Source organism: Alosa alosa, chromosome 10 (genome assembly GCF_017589495.1).
Source record: "Alosa alosa isolate M-15738 ecotype Scorff River chromosome 10, AALO_Geno_1.1, whole genome shotgun sequence".
NCBI classification, from domain to species: Eukaryota; Metazoa; Chordata; class Actinopteri; order Clupeiformes; family Clupeidae; genus Alosa; species Alosa alosa.
In genome coordinates, this window is record NC_063198.1 from 24,937,751 (window position 1) to 24,963,027 (window position 25,277).

Sequence of the window (25,277 nt, forward strand, 5' to 3'; positions counted from 1 at the left end):
CACACACTTCATCTGTCTTCCGTGGATTACATGGCTCTGTGTGCTTGATGCCAGGCATCACAGTTACAGGATTCTGGGTGTGTGTGTGTGTTGTGTGGGTCCTCCAGAGTGTGCTAGTGAATTTTTGTTCTCTTTGTGTGTGTATGGCGTGTTGTGTGTCACATGTGTCAGGGAGGTGTGTGTCTAATATGTTGAATGGTGAGTGTGCTTTGTGTAGCTCCCCCTAGTGGTTGTTGTCTGTAATGTCTGTGTAGACTAGTGTGTTGGTCCTCCAGAGCTTTGATGAGGTTCCTGTAGTTTGAGTGTGTGTGTTGTTCTTTTAGAGTGTGCGAGCGAGCTTTGATGAGGTTTCTGTTGTTTGAGTGTGTGTGTTGTGTGTTGTTGTTTTAGAGTGTGCGAGCGAGCTTTGATGAGGTTCCTGTAGTTTGAGTGTGTGTGTTGTGTGTTGTTCTTTTAGAGTGTGCGAGCGAGCTTTGATGAGGTTCCTGTAGTTTGAGTGTGTGTGTTGTGTGTTGTTCTTTTAGAGTGTGCGAGCGAGCTTTGATGAGGTTCCTGTAGTTTGAGTGTGTGTGTTGTTCTTTTAGAGTGTGCGAGCGAGCTTTGATGAGGTTCCTGTAGTTTGAGTGTGTGTGTTGTGTGTTGTTCTTTTAGAGTGTCTTGGCTTGAGCTTTGATGAGGTTTCTGTTGTTTGAGTGTGTGTGTTGTTGTGTGGTTGTTTTTAGAGTGTCTTGGCTTTGAGAGCTTTGATGAGGTTCCTGTAGTTTGAGTGTGTGTGTTGTGTGTTGTTCTTTTAGAGTGTCCGAGCAAGCTTTGATGAGGTTCCTGTAGTTTGAGTGTGTGTGTTGTGTGTTGTTCTTTTAGAGTGTGTGAGCGAGCTTTGATGAGGTTCCTGTAGTTTGAGTGTGTGTGTTGTGTGTTGTTCTTTTTAGAGTTAATTGGCGAGCTTTGATGAGGTTTCTGTTGTTTGAGTGTGTGTGTTGTGTGGTTGTTTTAGAGTGTGCGAGCGAGCTTTGATGAGGTTCCTGTAGTTTGAGTGTGTGTGTTGTGTGTTGTTCTTTTAGAGTGTCCGAGCAAGCTTTGATGAGGTTCCTGTAGTTTGAGTGTGTGTGTTGTGTGTTGTTCTTTTAGAGTGTGTGAGCGAGCTTTGATGAGGTTCCTGTAGTTTGAGTGTGTGTGTTGTTGTTTTAGAGTGTGTGAGCGAGCTTTGATGAGGTTTCTGTTGTTTTAGTGTGTGTGTTGTGTTGTTTTTCCCAGAGTGTGTGAGCGAGGTTTGGAACCAGCAGAACGAGCCGGAGTGTGCGATGGACGTCACCTGCAACGGGCACGTCGGGGAGAACCTGAAAGAGAGCACCCACATGCAGGGGCACACGCCCGATGCAGAGGACGACGAAGAAGAACCTCAGAATCCGTACGCCGACAACTGCAGCACCACCACGGAGACCCAGCCAAGCCCCGCCTACCTGCCCTGCAACGACAGTGCACCCGTCGCCATGGCGATGCCCGGCGAGGCTGGCGAGCAGGCGTGTGGAGGCGGCACAGACGGTAACGGGCCTTCAGTGATTGGTTCAGTAGAGGGGCGGGCAAACAGGGCACCGCAGGAGGAGGAGGAGAGGAAGCAGGAAGTAGAGGACAGGAAACAGGAAGCCCTCTGCGGGGAGGCGGATGGCACCGCGGAACAGGAGGAGGACCCTGGTCAGTCAGAGCGTGAAGAAGAAGCGGTCATAACCGGTTCTGTTTTGCCCCTGTGTGTGTGTGTGTCAAACCCTCCACTAACCACCTCCTCCTCCTCCTCTTCTTCCTCACCAACCTATCTCAGAGGACTGCTGGCTCTGTGACAAGTCCGGCCTAAAGCCGAGCCACGTCCGTGCCAGAGTCGTCTTCTGTCTGGGCTGTTTCCTGTCTGGGCTGTTTCCTGTCTGGGCTGTTTCCTGTTTGGGCTGTTTCCTGTCTGTCAGGGAGTCTGACTCCACATAGAAAACCTGCATGATCTAAAGGTTCCAGGGGATCTGCACTAACTAATAGTAGTAACATCAGTAGTAGTATCTAGTCTGTACTAATCAGTAGTAGTAGCATCAGTAGTAGGATCTAGTCTGCACTAACTCTTAACTGACTACATTGGGTTATTGGTGAAAGCGGTCACAAATGCCTGAAGTGTGTAGACTGAATTTCCTTCACCTGCTCATTTGTTGCTAATTTAGTTGTTCACTTCACTCAGGAGCACTTAACCCGTACTAATGAGAGCACCTAACCCGTACTAATGAGAGTTAGTAGCACTTAGCCCGCACTAATGAGAGCACTTAACCTATACTAATGAGACTTAGTAGCACTTAACCTGTACTAATGAGAGCACTTAACCCGTACAAATGAGAGCACTTAACACATACTAATGATAGTTAGTAGCACTTAACCCGTACTAATGGGAGCACTTAGCCCGTACTAATGAGAACACTTAGCCTGTACTAATGAAAGCACTTAGCCCATACTAATGAGAGCGCCTAACCCGTACTAATGAGAGCGCCTAACCCGTACTAATGAGAGCGCTTAACCCGTACAAATGAGGGCACTTAACACATACTAATGAGAGTTAGTAGCACTTAACCCGTACTAATGGGAGCACATAGCCCGTACTAATGAGAACACTTAGCCTGTACTAATGAGAGCACTTAGCCCATACTAATGAGAGCGCCTAACCCGTACTAATGGGAGCACATAGCCCGTACTAATGAGAACACTTAGCCTGTACTAATGAGAGCACTTAGCCCATACTAATGAGAGCGCCTAACCCGTACTAATGAGAGCGCTTAACCCGTACTAATGAGAACACTTAACCCGTACTAATGAGAGTTCCTGATCTGCATGTCTGACACCATCAGTGGGTGTGGGAACACCAGCCAAGTTAAATGGTTGACAGTGATGTTTTAACAAATTACGGTTAATTAAAGGATTCTGGTGAACAAGTCAATTTCATCATGTACTTTCCTGTGTGTGTGTGTGTGTGTGTGTGTGTGTGTGTGTGTGTGTGTGTTTGTGTGTGTGTCACTTGATCTGCATATGCATGTATGCACTTGTTTAATCAAAAGCCCTATTGATCAGTCATTGATTTTTTTGGCAAGAGTTTCCCACCTGGATTAACAGAGCTCAAATAGCCAGCCCTACTGTGCCAGACAAACACACCCAGGGTCAAAACACACACTTCAGTGTCTCTTTCCCTCCTGCACGCATGCATACATACACAAGCACATTTTCACTTGCAGAAAGCCATAAATTGATGTCAAACTCTCTGTGTGTGTGTGCGCCCTTCTGCAGCTAAGGTGCCGCCCGGCTGTCTGTTGTTGAACCCTCTGGACCCTCTGAATGCAGATCAAATCCAGGTGAAGATAGCTGACCTAGGCAACGCCTGTTGGGTGGTGAGTTAACACACACACACACACACACACACACATTTGGTCTTATGAAGCACACTGGTATCTAACAGTCTATCTGTCTTGCTAGAACACACTCACACAAAAATTCAGATGTTTCTGAGTATGACTGCTTCCCTGTCATGCACATCTCATAGTGTCCCAAACACCTGCACTACACACAAACACACACATACCCTTCATACACACCTGCAGTTACTGATGGATTTATCCTCCACACACACACACACACACACACACACACACGCACACGCAGGGACTCTAGTACCCCCATATTAACCCTGGTGACATGTCTGACCACCTACACACACACACACACACTTTTCTACCAGCTGCCCATCCGTCCTTTCTTGTCGTCCTGTCCTTTCTCTGATCTCGCTGGTCTGCACTCGTCCTTCATTCGTTTTTTCTCTCTCTCTCTCGCCGGCAGCACAAGCACTTCACCGACGACATCCAGACGCGGCAGTACCGGTGTCTGGAGGTCCTGATCGGATCGGGCTACGGCACACCTGCGGACATCTGGAGCACCGCCTGCATGGTGAGTCCACTTGAGTCCACTTGAGTCTGGTAGGTGCTCACCCAACTCATTCACCTGGTCCATGCCTGCATGGTGAGTTTGCCTGTAATAGACTAGTCTGTAATAGACTAGTGATAGATTAGAGTGATGTATACTCAGAGGACTAGTGCACTAGTGAAAGAGTAGAGTGATGTATACTTAGAGGACTAGTGCACTAGTGATAGATTAGAGTGATGTATACTCAGAGGACTAGTGCACTAGTGATAGATTAGAGTGATGTAGAGGCCTACTGATAGATTAGAGTGATTTATTCTGAGAGGATTGATGACCGATTACAGTGATTTATCCTCAGAGGACTAGTGCACTAGTGATAGATTAGAGTGATGTAGAGGCCTAGTGATAGATTACAGTGATTTATCCTCAGAGGACTGGTGCACTGGTGCCATCGCCTCCATCTGGATGCCCGGCTCGCTATGTGCCGACTGGGCACTTTCCTCTGGCTGCCAGCAGCAAGCACGCCCTTACACTCTGTGTTTGTGTGTGTGTATGTATGCACTCGGTTGCTGTGTGTGTGTGTGTGTGTGTGTGTGTGTGTGTGTGTGTGTGTGTGTGTGCGCGCGCGCACTGTCTGTATGTGTGTGTGTCTCCATCAGCAAACAGAATTTTAAACCCACTTCCAGAACAAAACAGAGGAGGAAGACACTGGCCAGTTGGCAACCCTGTTCTGACCTCTGTGTGTGTGTGTGTGTGTGTGTGTCGTGGAACATAGCAACCCTGTTCTGACGTGTGTGTGTGTGTGTGTGTGTGTGTGTAGCATAGCAAACCCTGTTCTGCCAAAGGATGAGCTCTCTGTCCCAAAATGTCCTCTGTCCAAAGTCTCTATGCCCCCCTCTCCCTCCTAAAGTACAGACAGGCCAGCTCTCATACCCCATTCAGCCCTCAGGAATGCACTGAACAAGATGGTAGACAGCGAAAGAATGCACAGACACATACGCACACATACGCACACATACGCACACATACGCACACATACGCACACATACGCACACATACGCACACATACGCACACATAAGCACACACACAAACACACACAAACACACACAAACACACACACCACAGGTGATTGTTGTCCTGTTTGGCAGATTCTGTGTGCTGATTGCACTCTTGTTGACGCCCTTGTTTTGACCTCCGTGTGTGTGTGTGTGTCTCCCCTCAGGCATTTGAGTTGGCGACAGGAGACTACCTGTTCGAGCCTCACTCTGGGGAGGACTACTCTCGAGATGAAGGTAATCTTCATCATCGTCATCATCTTTTCCTCCTCACAGGTCACAGTAGTCACACAGCATGGCAGCAGCTCAGCGGAACTAAATCCCTTTCTCTATAATTTTCATCTGATTAGCGCTTGGGTGCGTCATTGGGACTGTTAGATCTCTCACTTCTCTTTATGAAGACACACACACACACACACACACACACACACACACACACCTTTCTCACCCTCCACACCAACATGACGTTGTGTTCCGTCAGCCTCGTCGTGCTGTGGGCAGCTGTTCCATCGCCACACACACACACACACACACAGGCTTGTTGTCATGGGCGACAGGGCTAATAAGGAGTGTGGCCCTGTTCCTGTCTGATCAGAGGCTGAGAGAGTGAGAGGGAGAGGGAGAGAGTGAGAGGGAGAGAGTGAGAGGGAGAGAGTGAGAGGGAGAGAGTGAGGGAGAGAGATAAGAGTGTGAGAAAGAGAGATAGTGAGAGAGGGGAGAGATAGATAGATGGAAAGAGAGATAAAGAGAGAGAGAGAGAGACAGAGTATGTATGTGTGTGTGTCGGCCTTAACCCATAGGTTTATGTGTATGCATATGTGTGTGTGTGTGTGTGTGAGTTTTGAGGTGCCGTCTAGCTGACCAGTGCTGTAAAACGTCAATCTGTGCCCACCCACCTACCCTCCCACCCTATCGGCCTCAGGGGCAGTTACATAATCCTGGGGGTAATTACTGTTTGACACAGGGTTGTTAGCTGTTGACGCGGGGTCGTTAGCTGTCCGCCCTGGCGCTGTGGTGGACAAGGGGCAGGTAATGAGGGTTCCGTCGGTGCACAGCGGAGGCTTCATCGGTCAACAGCAACATGCTATTCATCAGCAGCTCTGTGCTACACACACACACACACTCTGACACACAAACACTTATCCTTAGTCATGCGCGCACACACACACACACACACAGACGCCATCAGTCAACAGCAACATGCTATTCATCAGCAGCTCTGTGCTACACACACACACACACACACTGACACACAAACACTTATCCATAGTCATGCGCGCACACACACACACACACACACACACACACACACACACACACAGACGCCATCAGTCAACAGCAACATGCTATTCATCAGCAGCTCTGTGCTACACACACACACACACACACTGACACACAAACACTTATCCTTAGTCATGCACACACACACACACACACACACACACACACACACACACACACACACACACACAGACGCCATCAGTCAACAGCAACATGTTATTCATGCGCTACACATACGCACACACGCCAACACTCACACACTACACATACGCACACTCTCAGACAGTGATTCACATTCTCTGACACATAGTCCACACTGACATGCCATTGATCCTCAGTGCTATTCATCCACTCACATACATGCATACGCACACACACTCACACACATACAAATTGTCTGAGTACCTCACTTACCTAATCAACATCAACTTACTACAGACATTGACATACATGCTGCTGTGATCATGCTTGTGCTGTTCACCAAGTCAGACACACACACACACACACACACACACACGTTTATACATATACTACTACCTGACTACACATAAGTATTTCAAGGGAATGAATAAAGTCTCACTGGAATTATTTCTATTTCTATATTCAGAATGTGTGTGTGTGTGTGCACTCTATGTGATCCCAGATGACCATCTCTCATGCATTCTTGTGTGCCCCTGCAGATCACATCGCTCTGATCATTGAGCTCCTGGGGAAGATTCCACGCAAACTCATCCTGAATGGCAAATATTCCAAAGAGTTCTTCAACAAGAAAGGTAAGGACATAGACACACACACACACCCACACACACTAGCCCAATGGAGTTGCCAACTGTATGAATCACTGTCTGTGTGTGTGTGTGTGTGTGTGTGTGAGTGATTTTCCTGGCTGGTGCAGTGTAAAGAAGTTACCCTTCCTTTCTTTGCATGTTTGTGCAAAACTATTGACTGTCACTTGTGCTGTGTGTGTGCTGTTCTGTTGTTGCCATGTTTGCTGATATGGGTGGTGTGTGTGTGTGTGTGTGTGTGCGTGTGCGCGTGCGTGCGTGCTGCTCTGTTGTTGTCATGTTTGCTTATATGGGTGAATGTGTGTGTGCGACTGGGCACTTTTCTCTGGCTGCCAGCAGCAAGCACGCCCTTACACTCTGTGTTTGTGTTTGTGTGTGTGTATGCACTCGGTTGCTGTGTGTGTGTGTATGCACTCGGTTGCTGTGTGCAGTGTTTCCCAGAGAATTGAATTCCAATTGTTGTGGTTGGTTTGCACAATTTACTTGAATGCAACAGTTTTTAACAAATTAGCACAGCGTGGTTATGATGCTAACCAGATTTAAGCACAATTTAGTACAACCTGGAAAATCATTGTGTGGTGGTCAATGTTGATTGTGGTGGGCCGCCACAAATAAGTCAATGTATGGGTGTACACAATGTGTGTGTGTGTGTGTGCTGCTCTGTTGTTGTCATGTTTGCTTATATGGGTGAATGTGTGTGTGTTGCTCTGTTGTTGCCATGTTTGCTTATATGTGTGTGTGTGTGTGTGTGTGTTGCTCTGTTGTTGTCATGTTTGCTCATGGGTGAAGTGTGTGTGTGTGTCTGTGTGTGTGTGTGTGTGTGTGTGTGTGTGTGTGTGTGTGTGTGTGTGTGTGTTGCTCTGTTGTTGTCATGTTTGCTCATGGGTGAAGTGTGTGTGTGTGTGTGTGTGTGTGTGTGCTGCTCTGTTGTTGTCATGTTTGCTTATATGGTTGAATGTATGTGTGCGTGTGCTGGCTATTAATGTACACACTGCCTTTCTATCTGTATTTATATGGGTTTGTGTTTATGGACGTGTGTGTGTGTGTGTGTGTGTGTGTGTGTGTGTGTGTGTGTGTGTGTGTGTGTGTGTGTGTGTGTGTGTATGTTTCAGGTGAGCTAAGGCACATCAGTAAGCTGAAGCCTTGGGGTCTGCTGTGTGTGTTGCTGGAGAAGTACGAGTGGCCGAGGGAGGAAGCCCAGAGCTTCACCAGCTTCCTGCTGCCCATGCTGGACCTGGTGCCCGAGAAGCGCGCCTCTGCCGCCGAGTGTCTGCGCCACCCTTGGCTCGCCTCCTAGTGGCCGGAGGCCAACACTGCACAACGCAACCACAAACCTGCAGTCTGACCCTCGCACACCGGGGTGCTGACCTGCACATCATATCCAAGCACAGACAGGCACACACATGCCCGCGCTCACACACACACACACGCACACACACACACACACACACACACACACACACGTAACTGACTGCCATGTCTGCTTTCAGTAACCGTGATATAAACAGATGGTGACTGCGCCAAACTTGAGGTCCAACTAATCAGATTTAATATCTATTTATTTCTGATGTTTTCTTTTATTCTGTTTGTTTGTTTGTTTGTTTGTGTTGTTTAATGGAGTTTACTTGACTTGCAGCTCTTAGTCTGTGTTGGCTTCTATTGTGTTGAGTCTGTACCTGCGGTCTGAAGGCGCGGCACACGCCCAAGAGGCCCGACAAACAAACGCGCTTTTGACCGCTCACCGCATCAGTGATGCCCAAGAGGCTCTACAGTCGTGCTTTTCTCCGTTCGCTGCGTCCGTGATTCTCAAGAGGCCCTACAAACAAACGTGCTTTTCTTCGTTCGTTAGTGCGTTAGTGATGCCCTTTTTCAGCATCGCCTGGCTCTCTCTCTTCCTTCTTTGTTTTCTCCTGGGCTCTATGATCAGCACCTTCGGATACCATCATCATCATCATCATCATCAATCATCATCATTATGATCGTTATCATCAGTCGTGTTTCTGGTCATCACAGGGCAGGTTTGATTCCTGGGGAGACTGGCTATAAAAACATAACTAAATAAAAAATAATAATAGTAGTAGTCTGAGACTCATGAATGAAGAATCTCCCAGGAGAATGCAGACCTCATTTGAGCCATGAAGTGGCCTCTTGAAACCCAGAAAAGGGAGAGGGAGTGTGTGTGTGTGTGTGAGAGTGAACTGGACTGAATGACGTTCCTCCTCACTGAGATGTGAGTGGCCACTTAAAGCACTGAAAGAAGCAGCACTTCACTCCTCATGCCTTTCTCTCCTTCCCTCTCCCTGTCTCACTTTCTCTCTCCCCCTCCCTCTCTCTCTCTCCCTCTGTCTGTCTCTCTCTCTCTCTCGCGCGCGGATCATTAGACCACTCTCAGTATCCACACCAGCATGGCTCACTGGTCGTTAACTCGCCCTCCCTGCAACAATGTGAATAGTGAATTATCTCGTTTTTTTTTTTATTCCGTTTGGTTTCGTTGTTTGTTTTCCTGGCTCAGCTGCCAGCCGCCTGTGTTATAATATCATGACTAAAACCACGCACCGTTGTACATAGTCGTACCAAAGAGATGGCCTTTATTTTCAGCGGTGTAGAATATCAGCAGCGCACAGTAACAGTTCTGGGAGCTCACGCCAAGAGAGCACGGGCGAGGGGAGACCGCAGTCGGACGGTCACCGAGGCAGAGAGACCGCAGTCGTACAGTCACCGGGCGGGTCTGTTGCGGACGTGGGAGCAGCTCTGCTCCTTTCGTGTGGCCTTGCCTTGTATCTGTGAGGAGGGGTTTTTTTCTAGACTTTTCTCCGCTTTTCTAAATGTTCTTTTCAGACCAGCGTGGCTGCACTCTGTGATGAGTGCGGATCTGAAGTGCAGTACGTTAGAGGAAACACAGAGGATGGACTTTAAAAAAAAAAACAAAAAAACAAACAAGTTTAAAAAATGCCTGCCGGATGCTTGCTTTTGCTCTCTGTCCCTTTCTAAACGTCCCTTTTCCTTTCTCGACTCCTCTTCGCCGCCTTTGATAGTCCACTGCTCTGTTAAAAAGAACTAGAACCTTTTATGTTGTTACCGCAAATAAAGACTTTGAAATGGCTCTGAAGTTCTGTGGTCTTTTGATGGCAAACGGTTATGATTATTTTGCAGAGCTCTGACCAAAAGAATCCAAGTCAAAGCGAGGATGGAAACCTTGAACAAAAAAAGGCACATTTACTGTGGAATGGGTGGACGCCACTAAGCTTATGAAACATGACCCATTTTGTGCTTACCATGGTTTACCGAGAGGGTCTCGGATAGCTCAAAGAAGTAGCAGTGTCTGCTAAATGAATACATGTAAATGTACTATCTCTAGCAGACAGAAGGGGGCGCTGTTGACCTGCCCAAGTCAGCTGCTCTGGTTCAAGTGTTTGTAGTGTGTGAGGCCCACATGAGGAGAGAATGCTGTTTTATCCAATACATTACAGACATTACAAGCATTTAACAAAAACAAACATGTTGAAACCCTTTTAAGGAATAATAGTTTGTTTTATATTAAAAAGCTTTAAAAATATATAACTGCAGAAGAGAAAAGTGTGGATATAATGAGTATAGTGGAAAGTGTAAAAAAATAAAAGACCGGTTACTATAAACTAGTGATGCGGACAGCCTTATGACTCGTGGGCACCAGTGGGGCGGTTTGGATCTCCAAAATGGGTCGGGCAGGTGTGTGTCATAAACACGACCCGCGCATCACCTCTAGTTACCATAGTGATTCAAACTAATACACTGTCAGACACTGGCTTCACAAGATAGCCAGTGCAATTTTTAACTTGCTTCTATAAGCTCATATCAAGCACATCAATCATGTTCCTCAAATCACTGTAAACATTTTAAAAATCTGACATGTTTTCTGATGACGTGAGGCGTTTACGGCACGCAGTCCACTCTGAACCCAACCGAAGCCTCCTCTCTGAAGGGTCGACACAGCTGGTCGGGATAAGTGCTTGGCTAGATGTCAGAAACTGGGAAAACTGGGGATCCTCACTCTTTATCTGTAGAAAAGAACAAAAAGACGGGTAGCACATCGGGTCCGCCTAATATACACAGAAAGCTTACATGTAAAGAGTTTGTCATATTAATTAGCCTGCATGTCAATAGTCAATATGGTTCAGTATGGACAGATCGACAAACAGCTGCGTAAAGACGTGTTTAGGATTTTAATTAGTCTGTAGCAAGGCAGCTCACTGCTCCGCGTTGGTGAGTGTTTCCGCTCACTGTGTGCTCTGTGTTCACTAATTCACAGATGGGATAAATGCAGAGACCAAATTCCTTGTATACGCAAGTACAGTTATGTGCAAAATAATAGCAGTGTGTTTTAAAAAATTGAATAAAGCTCAACATCCTTAGAATAGCTGTTAATTCCATAATATCAATGCATTGGGAACACCAGAGAGGGTTCTGCACTAATATCTAGTTGCATTACCATTATTTCTGAGAATTGCTTCACATCTGTGTTGCATGGAGTCGACCAACTGATTCATTCATTGACATCAATCTTGTCAGTCTGGAACCAAGACTTTGCTCACTTACTGGTGTGTTTTGGGTCATTGTCTTGTTGAAACACCCATTTCAAAGGCATTTCTTCTTCACCATAAGACAACATGACCTCTTCAAATGTTTTGATGTATTGAAACTAATCCATAATCTCTAGTGTTCGATAAATAGGTCCAACACCACAGTGTGAGAAACATCCCCATATCTTCAGTAAAGATCTGGTGGTGCACAATTCATGTTATGGGAACGTTTCTCATACTGTAGTGTTGGACCTATTTATCGCACACCAGAGATCAAGGATCAGTTTCAATACATCAAAATATTTGAAGAGGTCATGATGTCTTATACTGAAGAGGAAATGCCTTTGAAATGGGTGTTTCAACAAGACAATGACCCAAAACACACCAGTAAGTGAGCAAAGTCTTGGTTCCAGACTGACAAGATTGATGTCATGGAGTGTTCAGCCCGATCCCCTGAACTCAATCCTATAGAAAACTTGTGGGATGACATCAAAAATGCTATTTCTGAGGCAAAACCCAGAAATGCAAAGGAATTGTGGAATGCAATTCAATCGTCCTGGGCTGGAATACCTGTTCACAGGTGTCAGTAGTTGGTCGACTCCACGCAACACAGATGTGAAGCAATTCTCAGAAGTAATGGTAATGCAACTAGATATTAGTGCAGTGATTCAAAGTAAAGCAAAATCTAGAGACATTTTTCAGTTTATACAGTAAATGTTTGAGTTTGTAAAGAAAAATGCAAACACTGCTATTTTTTTGAACAGCCTAACATTCCTTTTTCTTCACTTTCTGTAAAGGTATAACACAAACTTGATCAATTTTGGTCATGTTTTGATTTGGTATTGAATGTGCAGTGTTCCCAATGCATTGATATTGTGGAATTAACAGCTATTCTAAGGATTTTGAGCTTTATTCAATTTTTTTTAAACACTGCTATTATTCTGCACAAAACTATACTTGGCTACCTGATTTACATTTACAGGTGTTGGTCATATAATTAGAAAATCATCATAAAGTTGATTTTTGTCAGTAATTCCATTCAAAAAGTAAACTTGTATATTATATCCATTCATTACACACAGACTGATATATTTCAAATGTTTTTTTTTTTTTTTTTAATTTTGATGATTGTAACTGACAACTAATGAAAATTCCAAATTCAGTATCTCAGAAATTAGAATATTACTTAAGACTAATACAAAAAAGTTTTTTTACAAATGTTGGCCAACTAGTTTGAGCTCCTTTTGCCTGAATTACTGCAGCAATGCGGCGTGGCATGGAGTCGATCAGTCTGTAGCACTGCTCAGGTGTTATGAGAGCCCAGGTTGCTCTGATGGTGGCATTCAGCTCTTCTGCATTGTTGGGTCTGGTGTATCGCATCTTCCTTTTCACAATTTTCTATGGGGTTAAGGTCAGGCGAGTTTGCTGGCCAATTAAGAACAGGGATACCATGGTCTTTAAACCAGGTACTGGTAGCTTTGGCACTGTGTGCAGGTGCCAAGTCCTGTTGGAAAATTAAATCTGCATTCTAAGAAGCCACACCCTAGTGAGCTTAATGATTACAGGCCTGTCGCTCTAACATCACACGTAATGAAGACAATGGAGCGACTGGTCTTATGCATGCTCAGACCCCAGGTACGCCATGCACTAGACCCGCTACAGTTTGCATACCAGGAGAAAGTGAGCGTGGACGATGCCATCACTTATCTCCTACACAGGACACATTCTCACCTAGACAAGGGAAAAAGTGCTGTGAGAATCATGTTCTTTGATTTCTCAAGTGCTTTTAACACCATCCAACCCCTCAGACTGAGAGACAAGCTCTTGCAGATGGGTGTGGACGCTCACCTGGTATTCTGGATTACAGATTACCTGACCGAGCTACAGTTTGTGAGACTGAAGAACTGTCTCTCTGACACTGTGATCAGCAGCACCCGAGCTCCACAGGGATCTGTGCTCTCGCCAGTCCTGTTTACCCTGTACACATCTGACTTCTGTTATAACACCGAGTCATGCCACATGCAGAAGTTCTCTAATGATGCTGCAATTGTGGGGTGTATCAGGGACGAGCAAGAGGAGGAGTACAGGAGCCTGGTGGAGGACTTTGTGCAATGGTGCAAACTCAACCACCTTCAACTCAACACTTCAAAGACCAAGGAGATGGTGGTGGATTTCCGCAGGTCACAAATCCCTCTCTGCTACCAGTCTCCATTGATGGGGTCAATGTGGAGGTGGTAAACACCTACAAGTATCTGGGCTTACAACTGGTCAATAAACTGGACTGGTCAGCCAATATTGAAGCACTCTACAAGAAAGGGCAGAGCAGTCTGTATTTCCTGAGGAGGCTGCGATCCTTCAATGTCTGCAGTAAGCTCCACAGGATGTTTTACCAGTCTGTTGTTGCCAGCGTCCACTTCTATGCTGTGGTATGCTGGGGAGGAAGCACAAAGAAGAAGGATGCTGGACGACTAGATTGGCTGGTAAGGAAAGCTGGCTCTGTCGTGGGAGCCGAACTGGAGTTTATCACTTCAATATCAGACAAAAGGACCCTAAACAAACTGATCAGCATCTTGGACAATGAATTTCATCCACTTCACAGCAGAAAAGCCTGATCAGCTAGAGACTGTCAAGTCAGTAGTCTTCCCCATGATTGTGTAGCCTACAGAACTAGACGGAGAGACCATTTAAAGGCCTTTGCAGGTGTTTTGAGTTAATTAGCTGATTAGAGTGTGGCACCAGGTGTCTTCAATATTGAACCTTTTCACAATATTCTAATTTTCTGAGATACTGAATTTGGGGTTTTCATTAGTTGTCAGTTACAATCATTAAAAGAAATAAACAGTTGAAATATATCAGTCTGTGTGGACTGAATGTATACATTATTTATAAGCAGTGTTGGGAATGTTACTTTAAAAACGTAATTAGTTATAGTTACTCACTACTTGTTCCAAAAAGTAACTGAGTTAGTAACTGAATTACTCAATGATAAGAGTAACTCGTTACCAGGGAAAGTAACTATTTGCATTACTGTTGCTAATTGCCAAATGTTGCTAATTGCCAAATTAAAGTTGCTAATATGCCAAAGAATTTGGATTTTTGAGCAGTTTTGAGCAGCCAGTTGAAATGAGTAGAACAGACAGGTGTTTGTAGGCTACACAACTTTCGATATTACCCAAGGGGAAATTCAAGATATTGCACATCGACAGACCTACGGTTGACTTCAGCCTGTGTCATAGGTTTTTGTTGTGAGGTAGATAGATCTAGCTTTTGCTGCTTGGAGGACTTTGCTCAGAGTCCTTCTTTGCTAGTGGATGGCGAACTATCATCTGTGGTGGAGATATCGGTGTTTTTGGCCACTAGCTTTAGATGCGTGTGTGAGATGCGTCATTAAATTAGAGTTGCTTACAACGGATGTCGACAAAGTCTTCGCTCCTGGACATAATGTACACATTACATGCACGTTCTTGCCTTTGACCACAATGAATGAAAATGCCAATTTTTCATCGGAATGCTCCTGACCTCTAGCCTGGTCCTTACCGCCTGTGACTACGTTTCTCTTCGTCATACAGTCTGGAACAATGTAATAACTAGATGTACCGCATAGCGGTACAAAATATGACCGCCGCTCAGTCCTGTACATCCGTTCCGCGAAAATAAATCACACTTCAATTTGTCTCCATATTTTACTCCATCCCCCACTCTTGAAACTTTTGTGTATGCTTGTTTGGCATGCCTGAGTGTGTGTATGCGGCTGCACAGAAAGTACCCTACTGGTGCTGAAAAGGTGAATAGATTGTAGAATAGCCAAAGAAGATGTAGAATTGTTATAAAACCTTTAAAATCTCTAAACAATCACAAGTAGGGCAGTTCATCACAGTTCATCCATTGCAACTGGATTGATGAAAGGTCACTTACACCTGTAGGCTACATTGTATTTGGGAAAAGCAAAAGGTATCAGCATAATGTTATTTATTTATTTATTTTTATGTATTTATAAACAAAAACATCTCTGTCAGTTCCATGCCGTTTTCAACAGCTATCAAAAACAAAGGTCATTTTGGATGGATGGATTTTTTGTGAATGTTTCTTCTTCTACATAAGATTTTAGTCATCTTTAGTTCATGTAATACTTTATTGTCAATGCACAAATTAAGTAACAGTAGTCTGAAACGTTATTGTTAATGCACAAATTAAGTAACAGTAGCCTAGTCTGAAAGCGAAGTGCTGTTTTACATCTAACCAGTGGTGCAAATAACTGACATGTCCAAATGGGCCTTGATGAAATGCGCCGCTAGACTGTTCATACACATTTTAACGGGCCAAAGTTGAAGAGCTTTTGTCCGTTATTGTTAGTGCAAATATAGGCTGATTCATGTTCCCTTGCATTGTTTAACTGAGGTCCATGGCTAGTCTGGCTTTCATCAGACCAAGCTCAATCTTTTAAGAAATCAAAAATAAATGGCGGGCAGATCAGGCTGGGTTCACCCAGCCTAGTCCTTAGGCACCCGATATTGTTTAATTTTCCGATTGAGATATACGCTCTGGCTATTCTAAATGCAAAATGCATCAGGGAGTTATGACAAAGCGGTAACTAACAAACTAGATCCTAATAGAAAGTTGTTAGCTTCCCTAAGCTACAGGTAGGATTATAAGGTAGGCCTATTGACAACATAAATTGTCAATAGGCTATGCTGGCGACACAAATAAAATCTCCTTTGAAACCAATGGCTTTCGCCTTACAGTATCAAGCGGACTTAAACTGTCATATCGTGGCGAAAAGTTGTAATAACATTCACGCAGCTCCATGAGTCAAAGGAAAGCGCCAAATGAAGTAGCCACTTCTAAATGGGACCTACTACACAGTAGCTTAAGGTGTTTTGCTAAAACAGCCATAATGAAATGAAGGTGTCATTGTTTGGATACTTCACACACACGTGCTTTTTAATTTCACAGACTACAACTACCAAGCTGTAATCAAAGCACATCGATTCCCCCCTCTCACACCCTGCACGCACTTAAAAACAAAATAAACAGGCGTCTCAGTCTCACGCATGTATAGGCAAAACTGCATCAGACCCGTGTAACGTTGGTAAATCTTCCACTGCACAGAATGATTTTTGTAGCCGCGTGCAATAAATGACAGTCGAAAGATACAAACAGTGCTGCTATACATTTGCTTGGTATAACCGCATTTATAGTTTTCTACAAATGCCTCCATCACTCAACCAACGCTTAACGGTAACATTACCTAGGTCCTTATTGATATTACAAGATTAAGCATTACCTGCAGTAAAAACCAAGCATGTCCGATAAACATCCTCAGATTTATTTCGGCTTCAAGAAGAAATGGGAATTACACTTCATGTGAACATCGTCCTATCCTTATTAGATGTTCGCTGCGGTAAATTACAGTCCTTGTATGAAGCGTCCATTGTTTTTTCCAACCCCTTTTAACTTCCAACAAAATTACGTCTCACTGCAACGATGCGCCATCTAGTGGACAAACGACTACTTCTCGCCAATACTGAAAATGCAGCCATGATGATGATGATGAATATTTATTTTGGCTTTCTTTTAATCCTACTGATTTTCATTTTTTACGGGGGCAAATCACAAATGAGTGATTATGAGCCAGGTTTATGTGGGCCCTTGAGACCAACATACCATAAAAGATTCACAGAGAACTGTGTCTGCCCTACCCTCCTTTCGGGGGGTCCAGTCCAGCGGGGGGGCTGCAGATGAAAACGAAAAATGACGGTTCCATGCTATCCATATGGGGGTACATGCTCACCAAGTTTTGTGTACCCGGTCTTTCAGTGTCCGGGAATCCTTGTTGGTGTACGTCACTAAATGTACACATAAATTATTTTATTGTAAGGCCCCCATGAACGAAAGTACACAAAACTTGGCATGCATTCAGAGGGTGTCATAATGATCCTACACTTTTAATTTTGTGCAGTTTTGACCTTGTCAGCCAGAGATATTGAGATGAAAACACCTAATTTTATGCTTTTTAATTTTTAACTAGGTGGCGCTATACATGAAATAAGTGGTAATGGGATGGGTTGACATGCCCCTTAAGACCAACATACAAAAAAAAAGGTGGACCTCCTAGGCCCTACGGTTCTCGAGATATTCACAGAAAACTGTCTCCGGCCACCTACAGGCCAGTTGGTGTATAGTAACATAAATTAATTTATTGTGTGGCCCCCCATGAACGGAATTCCACAAAACTTGGCGTGCATACAGAGGGTGTCATAATGATCCTACACTTCCAATTTCGTGCAGTTTTGACTATGTTAGGTCACAGATACCTTCAATTACACCACCTCATTTTTACTTTTTTGTGTTTAACTAGGTGGCGCTATACATGAAATGAGTGGTTATGGAATGCGTTGACATGGCCCCTTGAGATCAACATACAAAAAAATAATTGTCCTCCTAAATCTTACGGTTCTCGAGATATTCACAGAAAACTGTGTCTGCCCTACCCTCCTTTCGGGGGGTGCAGTCCAGCGTGGGGGCTACAGATCAAAACGAAAAACGATGGTTCCATGCTATCCATATGGGGTTACATGCCCACCAAGTTTTGTCTACCCCGGTCTTTCAGTGTCCCGGGAATCATTGACGGAAATTTGGACATGCGAAAAAAAAAAAAAAAAAAAATCTGACTAAACCTATATGACCGCCGCTTCGCTGCGCGGCGGTCATAATAATCTGTCTCCGTTATGGGCGGATGCTTATTTTGAGGTTTAAAATCATTGGAGTTCCCTTAACCAATCAGCAACGTTTGGTAATGACGTATGCTGTGCGCCGGAGTTCAGGCTCTTACGCTTCCCACTTCTGCTCTCAGTAGTAAACAGACTGCTGGCTAGTATGTAGGCTACCTGACCGCCAGGGCAGTCTCTTCTTAGTGGATATATCTCTAACTTGCGCCAGCCACAGACCGAGAGTTGTATACCAAAAGTGTCACGTCATCGAGATTATATCAGATCTTGTCACACGCCAATTTTCCCTCTTATCTCTTCTCGCCGCTTATCAAACGATTGTTGTTCTACGCAGCCCGGTGACTTCGTCGGAGCTACGGAGCTTACTTCGTTCTCCACGGGCTGTTCAGACTACACTCTCGGATAAGTTGGATTGTACTGACGACCTACGTGTTATTTAACCTGGAGCTTGCTCAGTTAAAATAACAGTTGTTCGGCATAAAACAACGCAGCCTCACCTTGAGCCACACTTGGTGACTGGCTAACGTTACTGTCCACAAGCACGGTAGCCTCGCCTGGAGCCCAGCTCGGCCACAGGCTAGCCTCTGTCAAACACAAACACGGAGCGGTTTACCTTGAGCCCAGCTCGGTAACCGCTAGTCCCAGTCAAGCACAATCACAGCAGCCTTGCCTTGAGCCCCGCTCGGTAACAGGCTAGCTCACGTCAAGACACACCGCCTCGCCTTGAGCCCCGCTCGGTAGGCTAGCTAACATTCCATTCCTGAAGTAGGCCTATGCCGCATTGATTTTGTAAAGGTAATTTGAGAGTAGGGGGGAGAATAATGAGCAGCAAACGTTTATTTGAAAACATGATAAGTAGTGATGCATGTAGTACACTTGTGTGTTTAGGTTTAGTTAACACCATCTGATAAATCAAACTTTTCCCAAAGCCAGTGGGAAGGAGAGTTATACAACGTCCTTGCCATTTATAAAATTGACAAGACAAGCCTTTTGTTCCTGCTTTAATTGCGTGATGCCCTCGAGAGTTGAGACAACTTCGCGGATAGCTTCTAGTCTCTTCCTCCGTCCCCATTGTTGCTATGATGTTGAACTACAAGCTTCGCTGGACTACAAGTAACTCGGCAGGCAAGTTCCGCGTCATCACTCAACTGTTCGCTGAATGGCTCCGCTACATGCAAGCTGTATAATGTGGGTTGGGCCAGACTACGTGCGAGGCTGAAATCAAATTTTGGCCGGAAGTATGTAGGATAGTAACGACCAGGCTACCTGACCTCTGCCGTTTCGTCGAATCTTATATTTTAGCTGTTGCAGTGTGTTTGTGGCGCGTGTGCTGTAAAGTGTGTAAAAACACTGGCTCTGATTGACTATCATGAAACATGACTCTGCCCTAACCAATCATAATCGCGTACGTCGTTATTAACCCACCTCCTCACTAGCTGTGAGCCAGGGGTACGTTCGGATTACACAGTTTATTCAATCAATGCATAGGCATAGTAATGCGCCGCATTTAACGTCCAGTAACGTTAACAGCGTTGTAACGACTAGAAAAGTAATTAATTAGATTATCCCGTTACTGAAAAAATAACGTTGTTACCTAATGCCGTTCTTTTAAACGGCGTTATTCCAAACAGTTATAAGTTTTGTATATTTCACTTTTTGAATGGAATTGCTGAAATAAATCAACTTTTTCATGATATTCTAATTATATGACCAGCACCTGTACATTTGAAGCAGTCGACACACTCTGTCATGCCTAGCCTAGGCAATACTCTCTTCTGAATTATTTTCACGGGCATATTATTGCGCACTGCGCTTCAGTGTGTTTTCTCACATCAATACAACAATGCGATGCCCATTTTCTCAATCTCACCACATCTCTGAAAGGTTTCAGACTTCCTGTGATTAATAGCTAGGCTACATAAACACTGATAAATGTGCTTTATGCGTGATTGTTATCATTGTTGTTATTGATTTCAAGTTCAACCTTTCTCCTTGTCCCCAGCTTCGAAGTCCTCGGGCAGAAGTGTGTCTTGCCGGTTGCCCAGCACAAAGGCCAGAAAGGAGAGGAAGAGCGAGTCAATGATGGCGATGATGGCCAGGATGAAGGCCCAGCGCACCGTGCAGTTCCCCAGCGTGTACTTATCCGTCCTCTGCCCGCACATGCGCTTCACCTCCGGCGAATCCCAGCCGTCAGGATAAATCAGACAGCCGATGACCATACAACCACCTGCACATTAGGAGACACACTATCATCATCATCATGTTCACATTGATCTTGATTGACAGCATGGCCTACTGGTTAGCACTTCGGACTTGTAACCGGAGGGTTGCAGGTTCGAACCCCGACCAGTAGGCACGGCTGAAGTGCCCTTGAGCAAGGCAACACCACACTGCTCCCCGAGCGCCGCTGTTGTTGCAGGCAGCTCACTGCGCCGGGATTGGTGTGTGCTTCACAGTGTGTTCACTGTGTGTGCTGAGTGTGTTTCACTAATTCACCAATTGGGATAAATGCAGAGACCAAATTTCCCTCACGGGATCAAAAGACCATATATACTTATCCGTTTTTGGCCAGATATCTATCCACTATTCTAGTATTTATATCTGATTCGACTACCAACTGTTAACGAAGTGACCTCCCAGGTGAAAATAAGCTAAACAAGATACCAATAAATTAAATTTAAAAAGTAGTTTCGTGGCTACTTCAGACCCGTGGCCTTCGCGCTGCGTCATGCCTTGGCTTTCACCTGTGCAGTCACCGTGCGCCAGGTGTCGAGTTGCAGAGTCATGGGATACACTCTCACTAGTCCCCTGAGATCATGATAAGTGAAAGTGGGAATTTAAGCCGGACTGGGCAATGCATTCCACGTTTCAGCGAGTAGACGACGCAGAGTACTTCACATCTATTGATTTGTCCAAGATCCTGAATAACTATTTTTCTGACATAATCTAACAATCCGGGAGCGTGCGTGGTGTTATTGAATGATGAGATGTAGTAGGACTACGGCTTTAATGCAAACAGCGCCAAAACTGAGATCACATTTATTGTGGTGTAAGTGAAACCATATAGGTCATGCAACCCGCTCACGTAAACTTGCCCCCTTTATACTTCCCAAGAAAATGAATGTATGTATTCAACAAGTGCATCTTCTTCACAATAATGGATTGATGTGCAGCTATTGAAATGAGTGTAATTGTGTCCTTCTAATATAACGCACAGACACCGCCCTGAGTTTCACTAAAGTAGGTCCAAATCAGATCAGTAAAGACGCACAGCAAGGTCAAACACATAGCTGTCATACTCACTGGAGGCCAGCTGCATCCAGGCGCAGATCTTGTACACGCTGCCTGAGTTGAAGAAAAAGAATAGGCTGAAGCAGCCGATGCTGGCGACCACCAGCAGCATGGAGATCCCTACGAAGAACATGGCCGTTTTGAACGCGCCCGAGGGGATGGAGCCGAAGTCCAGCGCACTGCCCTTGCACGTGAGCTCGCCAGAAAGCGCGTTGCCGATGCAGTAGTGGAACAGGCCGAAGTAGCCCGCCTGCGGCGTGTTGACGCTGTCTCCGATCCAGTACGGCTGGATGAACGCCACCATGGTAACGACGGCGAACACGACGGTGAGAATTAGCCACATGACACCGATCGCTCGCGCGTTCCTCACGTAGTTGGTGTGGTAGATTCGGGAAGCTTCCTGGGCGGGTATCATAGCTTCCAAATAATTCGGGTTGAAACTTTCACTCTGTAAAAACTGATAAGACATGGGCCTATTACACTCTACCACCGATAAAAAAAACAGTCTTGCCTAAATACAAACTGAATGCGTCATCCTCCTCAGTAATATTTCAACTAAAGTGTTACATAAACGAATCTATTTCCTCCTGTCATTCCTTTCTATGTTTTCTTGCGAGGTGTTAAATTATTTCGGCTGATTGGTAGTGTCACAGTGCTAGGGGCTTCTTCTTGCGTTCAGCAGCGTTCTCTTTGCTGAAGCGTCGCATGCCACTTTCAACTTCAGCACCACGGAGAGCTCCGAAGATGACGCGTGTAATCTGGATCCGCGCCTCCTTCCGCAAAAACATCAGGGTAGATAAGATGACATTTACTGGTCGCAATGGCAGAGTGGTTCCCTCAGACCACTTAATAAATTCCTCGGCTGTTGGCCAGGCGTCTCGAATGAATATCATCCCAATGCTCCGCGGGGAAAGCACCTGTTGTATCGGGGCTTCCTCTGTACTTAACTTCAGGTTATGATTAATTGATGATGAAAGATAGAATTGCCCAGATCTCCTTCGCTTTCACTCTACGTTCTTTAACCGACACCGGGCAACCGAGGAAATTGGATAGTTATTCAGTTCTTCATCGCCTGGCATCTTTAGGCTACATCACGTGTCGTTACATTATGAAGAAAAAAACGAAATATTCTCTCTCTCTCTCTCTCTCTCCCTACCTACCTCTAAGGCTTCGCGTGCCCCTCAGATTGTAGGCCTAAGCAGTGACAAGAGCAACTCTTAAACCGATAGAGCTGGCTGGTTTGCTCTGGTTTTCTGGCAAAGTACTGATGAGAGCAGAGAGGAGTACACAAAAATACAGTAACACCAAAGAGTCTTTTGTACCTTAAAATAATGTTTCCAAAATCGTTTCAGTGGTTCATCAACTCGTAACAGGGTGAACGGCACTTCTGCATTCGCTTCGCTGCCCTCTATCGGCTATAACCGCACTATGTAAGTTTGCCAGATCGGTAGCGGATCTGTAGTTCAATGGAATGAGACATAAGAAACTACAAATTTGACTTTCATCTGATGTTGCAATACATCGTACTTTCATAAATCGTGCAACATATTCTACCTTGTCTGTGGACATTGTTATTTGCAAAACAAATGGCGTGTGTGCGACAGAGGGAAAGTTATTTGGTGTTGCTTTGACTTTGGGAAATTACGGTAATGGAAAGCCTCGGTGGAATGTCTTATGGTTAGGTTGTTCCGACCTAATATCTGCTTGGAGTAAGCTACCTCCGCCATCTACTGGAGTTAAATTAAACAAACTCTCATTGGCGCTATTCCTTGTGTTTCATAAATATCTGATTTAAGGTGGTACCAAAAGTCTTTTGTCTGTTGTAGAGGAAGATAGCCAATTTGGTTCCTTGTTCGTTGGTCACAGATGGTAATTTCACAAGCATAATATATTAAAGGGTGAGTGATTGTAACAGAAGTGTGCTTGTATAAACATCACATCTGTAATGCTGATGATGTATTTCACAGATTCATCGTAATTACATTATATTTAAAGGGACACCAGGCAACGTTTTCGTGTTAATTAATCATCTTCGTAAGTCGGTATATGGTTAAATGACTCATTACAGGGCGAATGAAGGCTCTCTCTGGCCCCCCCCTACTGCCTGTAGGAAGAATATCCCACTTGCGACCGAAGCAGGATCAGTTTACAGCACAGAGGCAGGCTAACAAAACACTAGAGATTGTTGCAAACGTGTGTATAATGGCAGAGCCGGCGAAGAAGCAGCGAAAACCCTTGACGGAAGATGCAAAGAAAAAGAAAAGAGCTTCAGACCGAGCGAGGGGGGAGTTTCGTAGAGAAAAAGTATCAGGCTTGCCTGGTGTCCCTTTAATAGCTCACTGATGGCATAATACAAAATAGAGCTAAAAAGAAAGAGCTGCAACACCTAAGAACTAAGAAATTGCCACAAGGGGGCGTCCACGTCCAACTAATGGGTATTCTGACTTTCTCATATTTTAATAGTTTTGATCTATTTCAGCGTCTCTATAGATGTACATGTGCCTATATGGATTATAAGGGCATTCTAAAACTAACTCATTCTGAGTGGTTGGTGGCACAGACCACTGCCATTTGCTACAGCAGCCTAACAGCTTTTAGAAAAAGCTGCGAGGTGTGGCATAGACTACTACCGCAATCTTTTAAGAAAAAACAGGCTCGGATTAGTCTTTTCAAACAAAGAGATGTTCAGAATGACAAAGACATGCATTTCTTTTGACTTTTGCCTTTTGAAGTGAACACCAAACATCAAGATCTCACTTTCACGAACGCATTTTAATACTGTCTCTTCATATGGAAACTAATGCAAATCTCCTGGACATCTAGTGAGGATTCCGGGGCCTAAGCATTTGTTAGAAAAGCATATATATATATACTGCTAAGTATTTCTGATATGTTGCTGATTGGATCATAAACGGCCACAACAAGAAGAGGAATGACTGATAATGACTGACTCTTCTTTACATAGACTGTATATATATATATATAGTCTACAGTATGCTTCTTTATTATTGTTACATTGTTCCAAATGTAAAGCACTTTGAGCTGCATTCTGTGTATGAAAGGTGCTATACAAATAAAGATTATTATTATTAATATTATTACAAAGCTATTCTGAACGATGGTGAGGGCTGCCGGATGCTGCAGATGCTGCGTCCACATTGTATGCCACATGTCTTGGAATGACGTCATCCAAGGGGGTGTGTATCCAACACCATCACCTGTCTGAACCAATCATCTCTCCACATTTCATGATGAGAGAAGAGATGCATTAACAATAGACCGAGAGGAACAATAACGGACACTCCCCCGGGTAGCAGGGAATCAATATGCGGTCATTTGTGCTGCAACTGTCCGGGTCCGCAGCAGGCGTGCGACTGGCAGAAATGACCATCTGCCAGCGCTGATAGCTTTCTGAATGAAACCCGCTAAATGTCATTTCTGAATATATGAATGAGAATGAGAGCTTGATGCCGTGTCTCGTCTGACGATTGCTAATAACTCGGTTACGTTGACCTACAGGAAACATCTGCCTATATAGTGTTACAACCACCCAGCTCGTTCTGGGTGATTTAACATAGGGAGACCACACGTGGATAAAGAGTTAACAAAAAGATGTATTTATTAAAGTAAATATGTATGCAACA

At 44.7% G+C, this 25,277-nt stretch overlaps 2 protein-coding genes across 2 annotated transcripts in view; one reads left to right on the plus strand and one right to left on the minus strand.

Annotated features, from left to right (window-relative positions):
* The window catches only part of LOC125301796 (SRSF protein kinase 3-like), a 49,217-nt gene extending 39,059 nt beyond the window's left edge, over positions 1–10,158 (plus strand). The window contains exons 10-15 of the mRNA XM_048254532.1: positions 1,255–1,692; positions 3,307–3,407; positions 3,853–3,960; positions 5,157–5,226; positions 6,951–7,043; positions 8,168–10,158. Of these exons, the coding sequence (XP_048110489.1) occupies positions 1,255–1,692; positions 3,307–3,407; positions 3,853–3,960; positions 5,157–5,226; positions 6,951–7,043; positions 8,168–8,352 (995 nt within the window). The 3' untranslated portion in view covers positions 8,353–10,158. The remainder of the gene's footprint in view (positions 1–1,254; positions 1,693–3,306; positions 3,408–3,852; positions 3,961–5,156; positions 5,227–6,950; positions 7,044–8,167) is intronic.
* Positions 10,159–10,626: 468 nt separating this feature from the next.
* On the minus strand, positions 10,627–22,465 carry LOC125302181 (LHFPL tetraspan subfamily member 5 protein-like). The gene is made up of 3 exons (XM_048255240.1): positions 21,646–22,465; positions 20,327–20,569; positions 10,627–11,092 (listed from the first exon to the last, which is right to left on the minus strand). Exons 1-3 carry the CDS (start codon positions 22,100–22,102, stop codon positions 11,082–11,084), a joined length of 711 nt encoding a protein of 236 aa, XP_048111197.1. The 5' UTR covers positions 22,103–22,465; the 3' UTR covers positions 10,627–11,081.
* Positions 22,466–25,277: the final 2,812 nt, after the last annotated feature.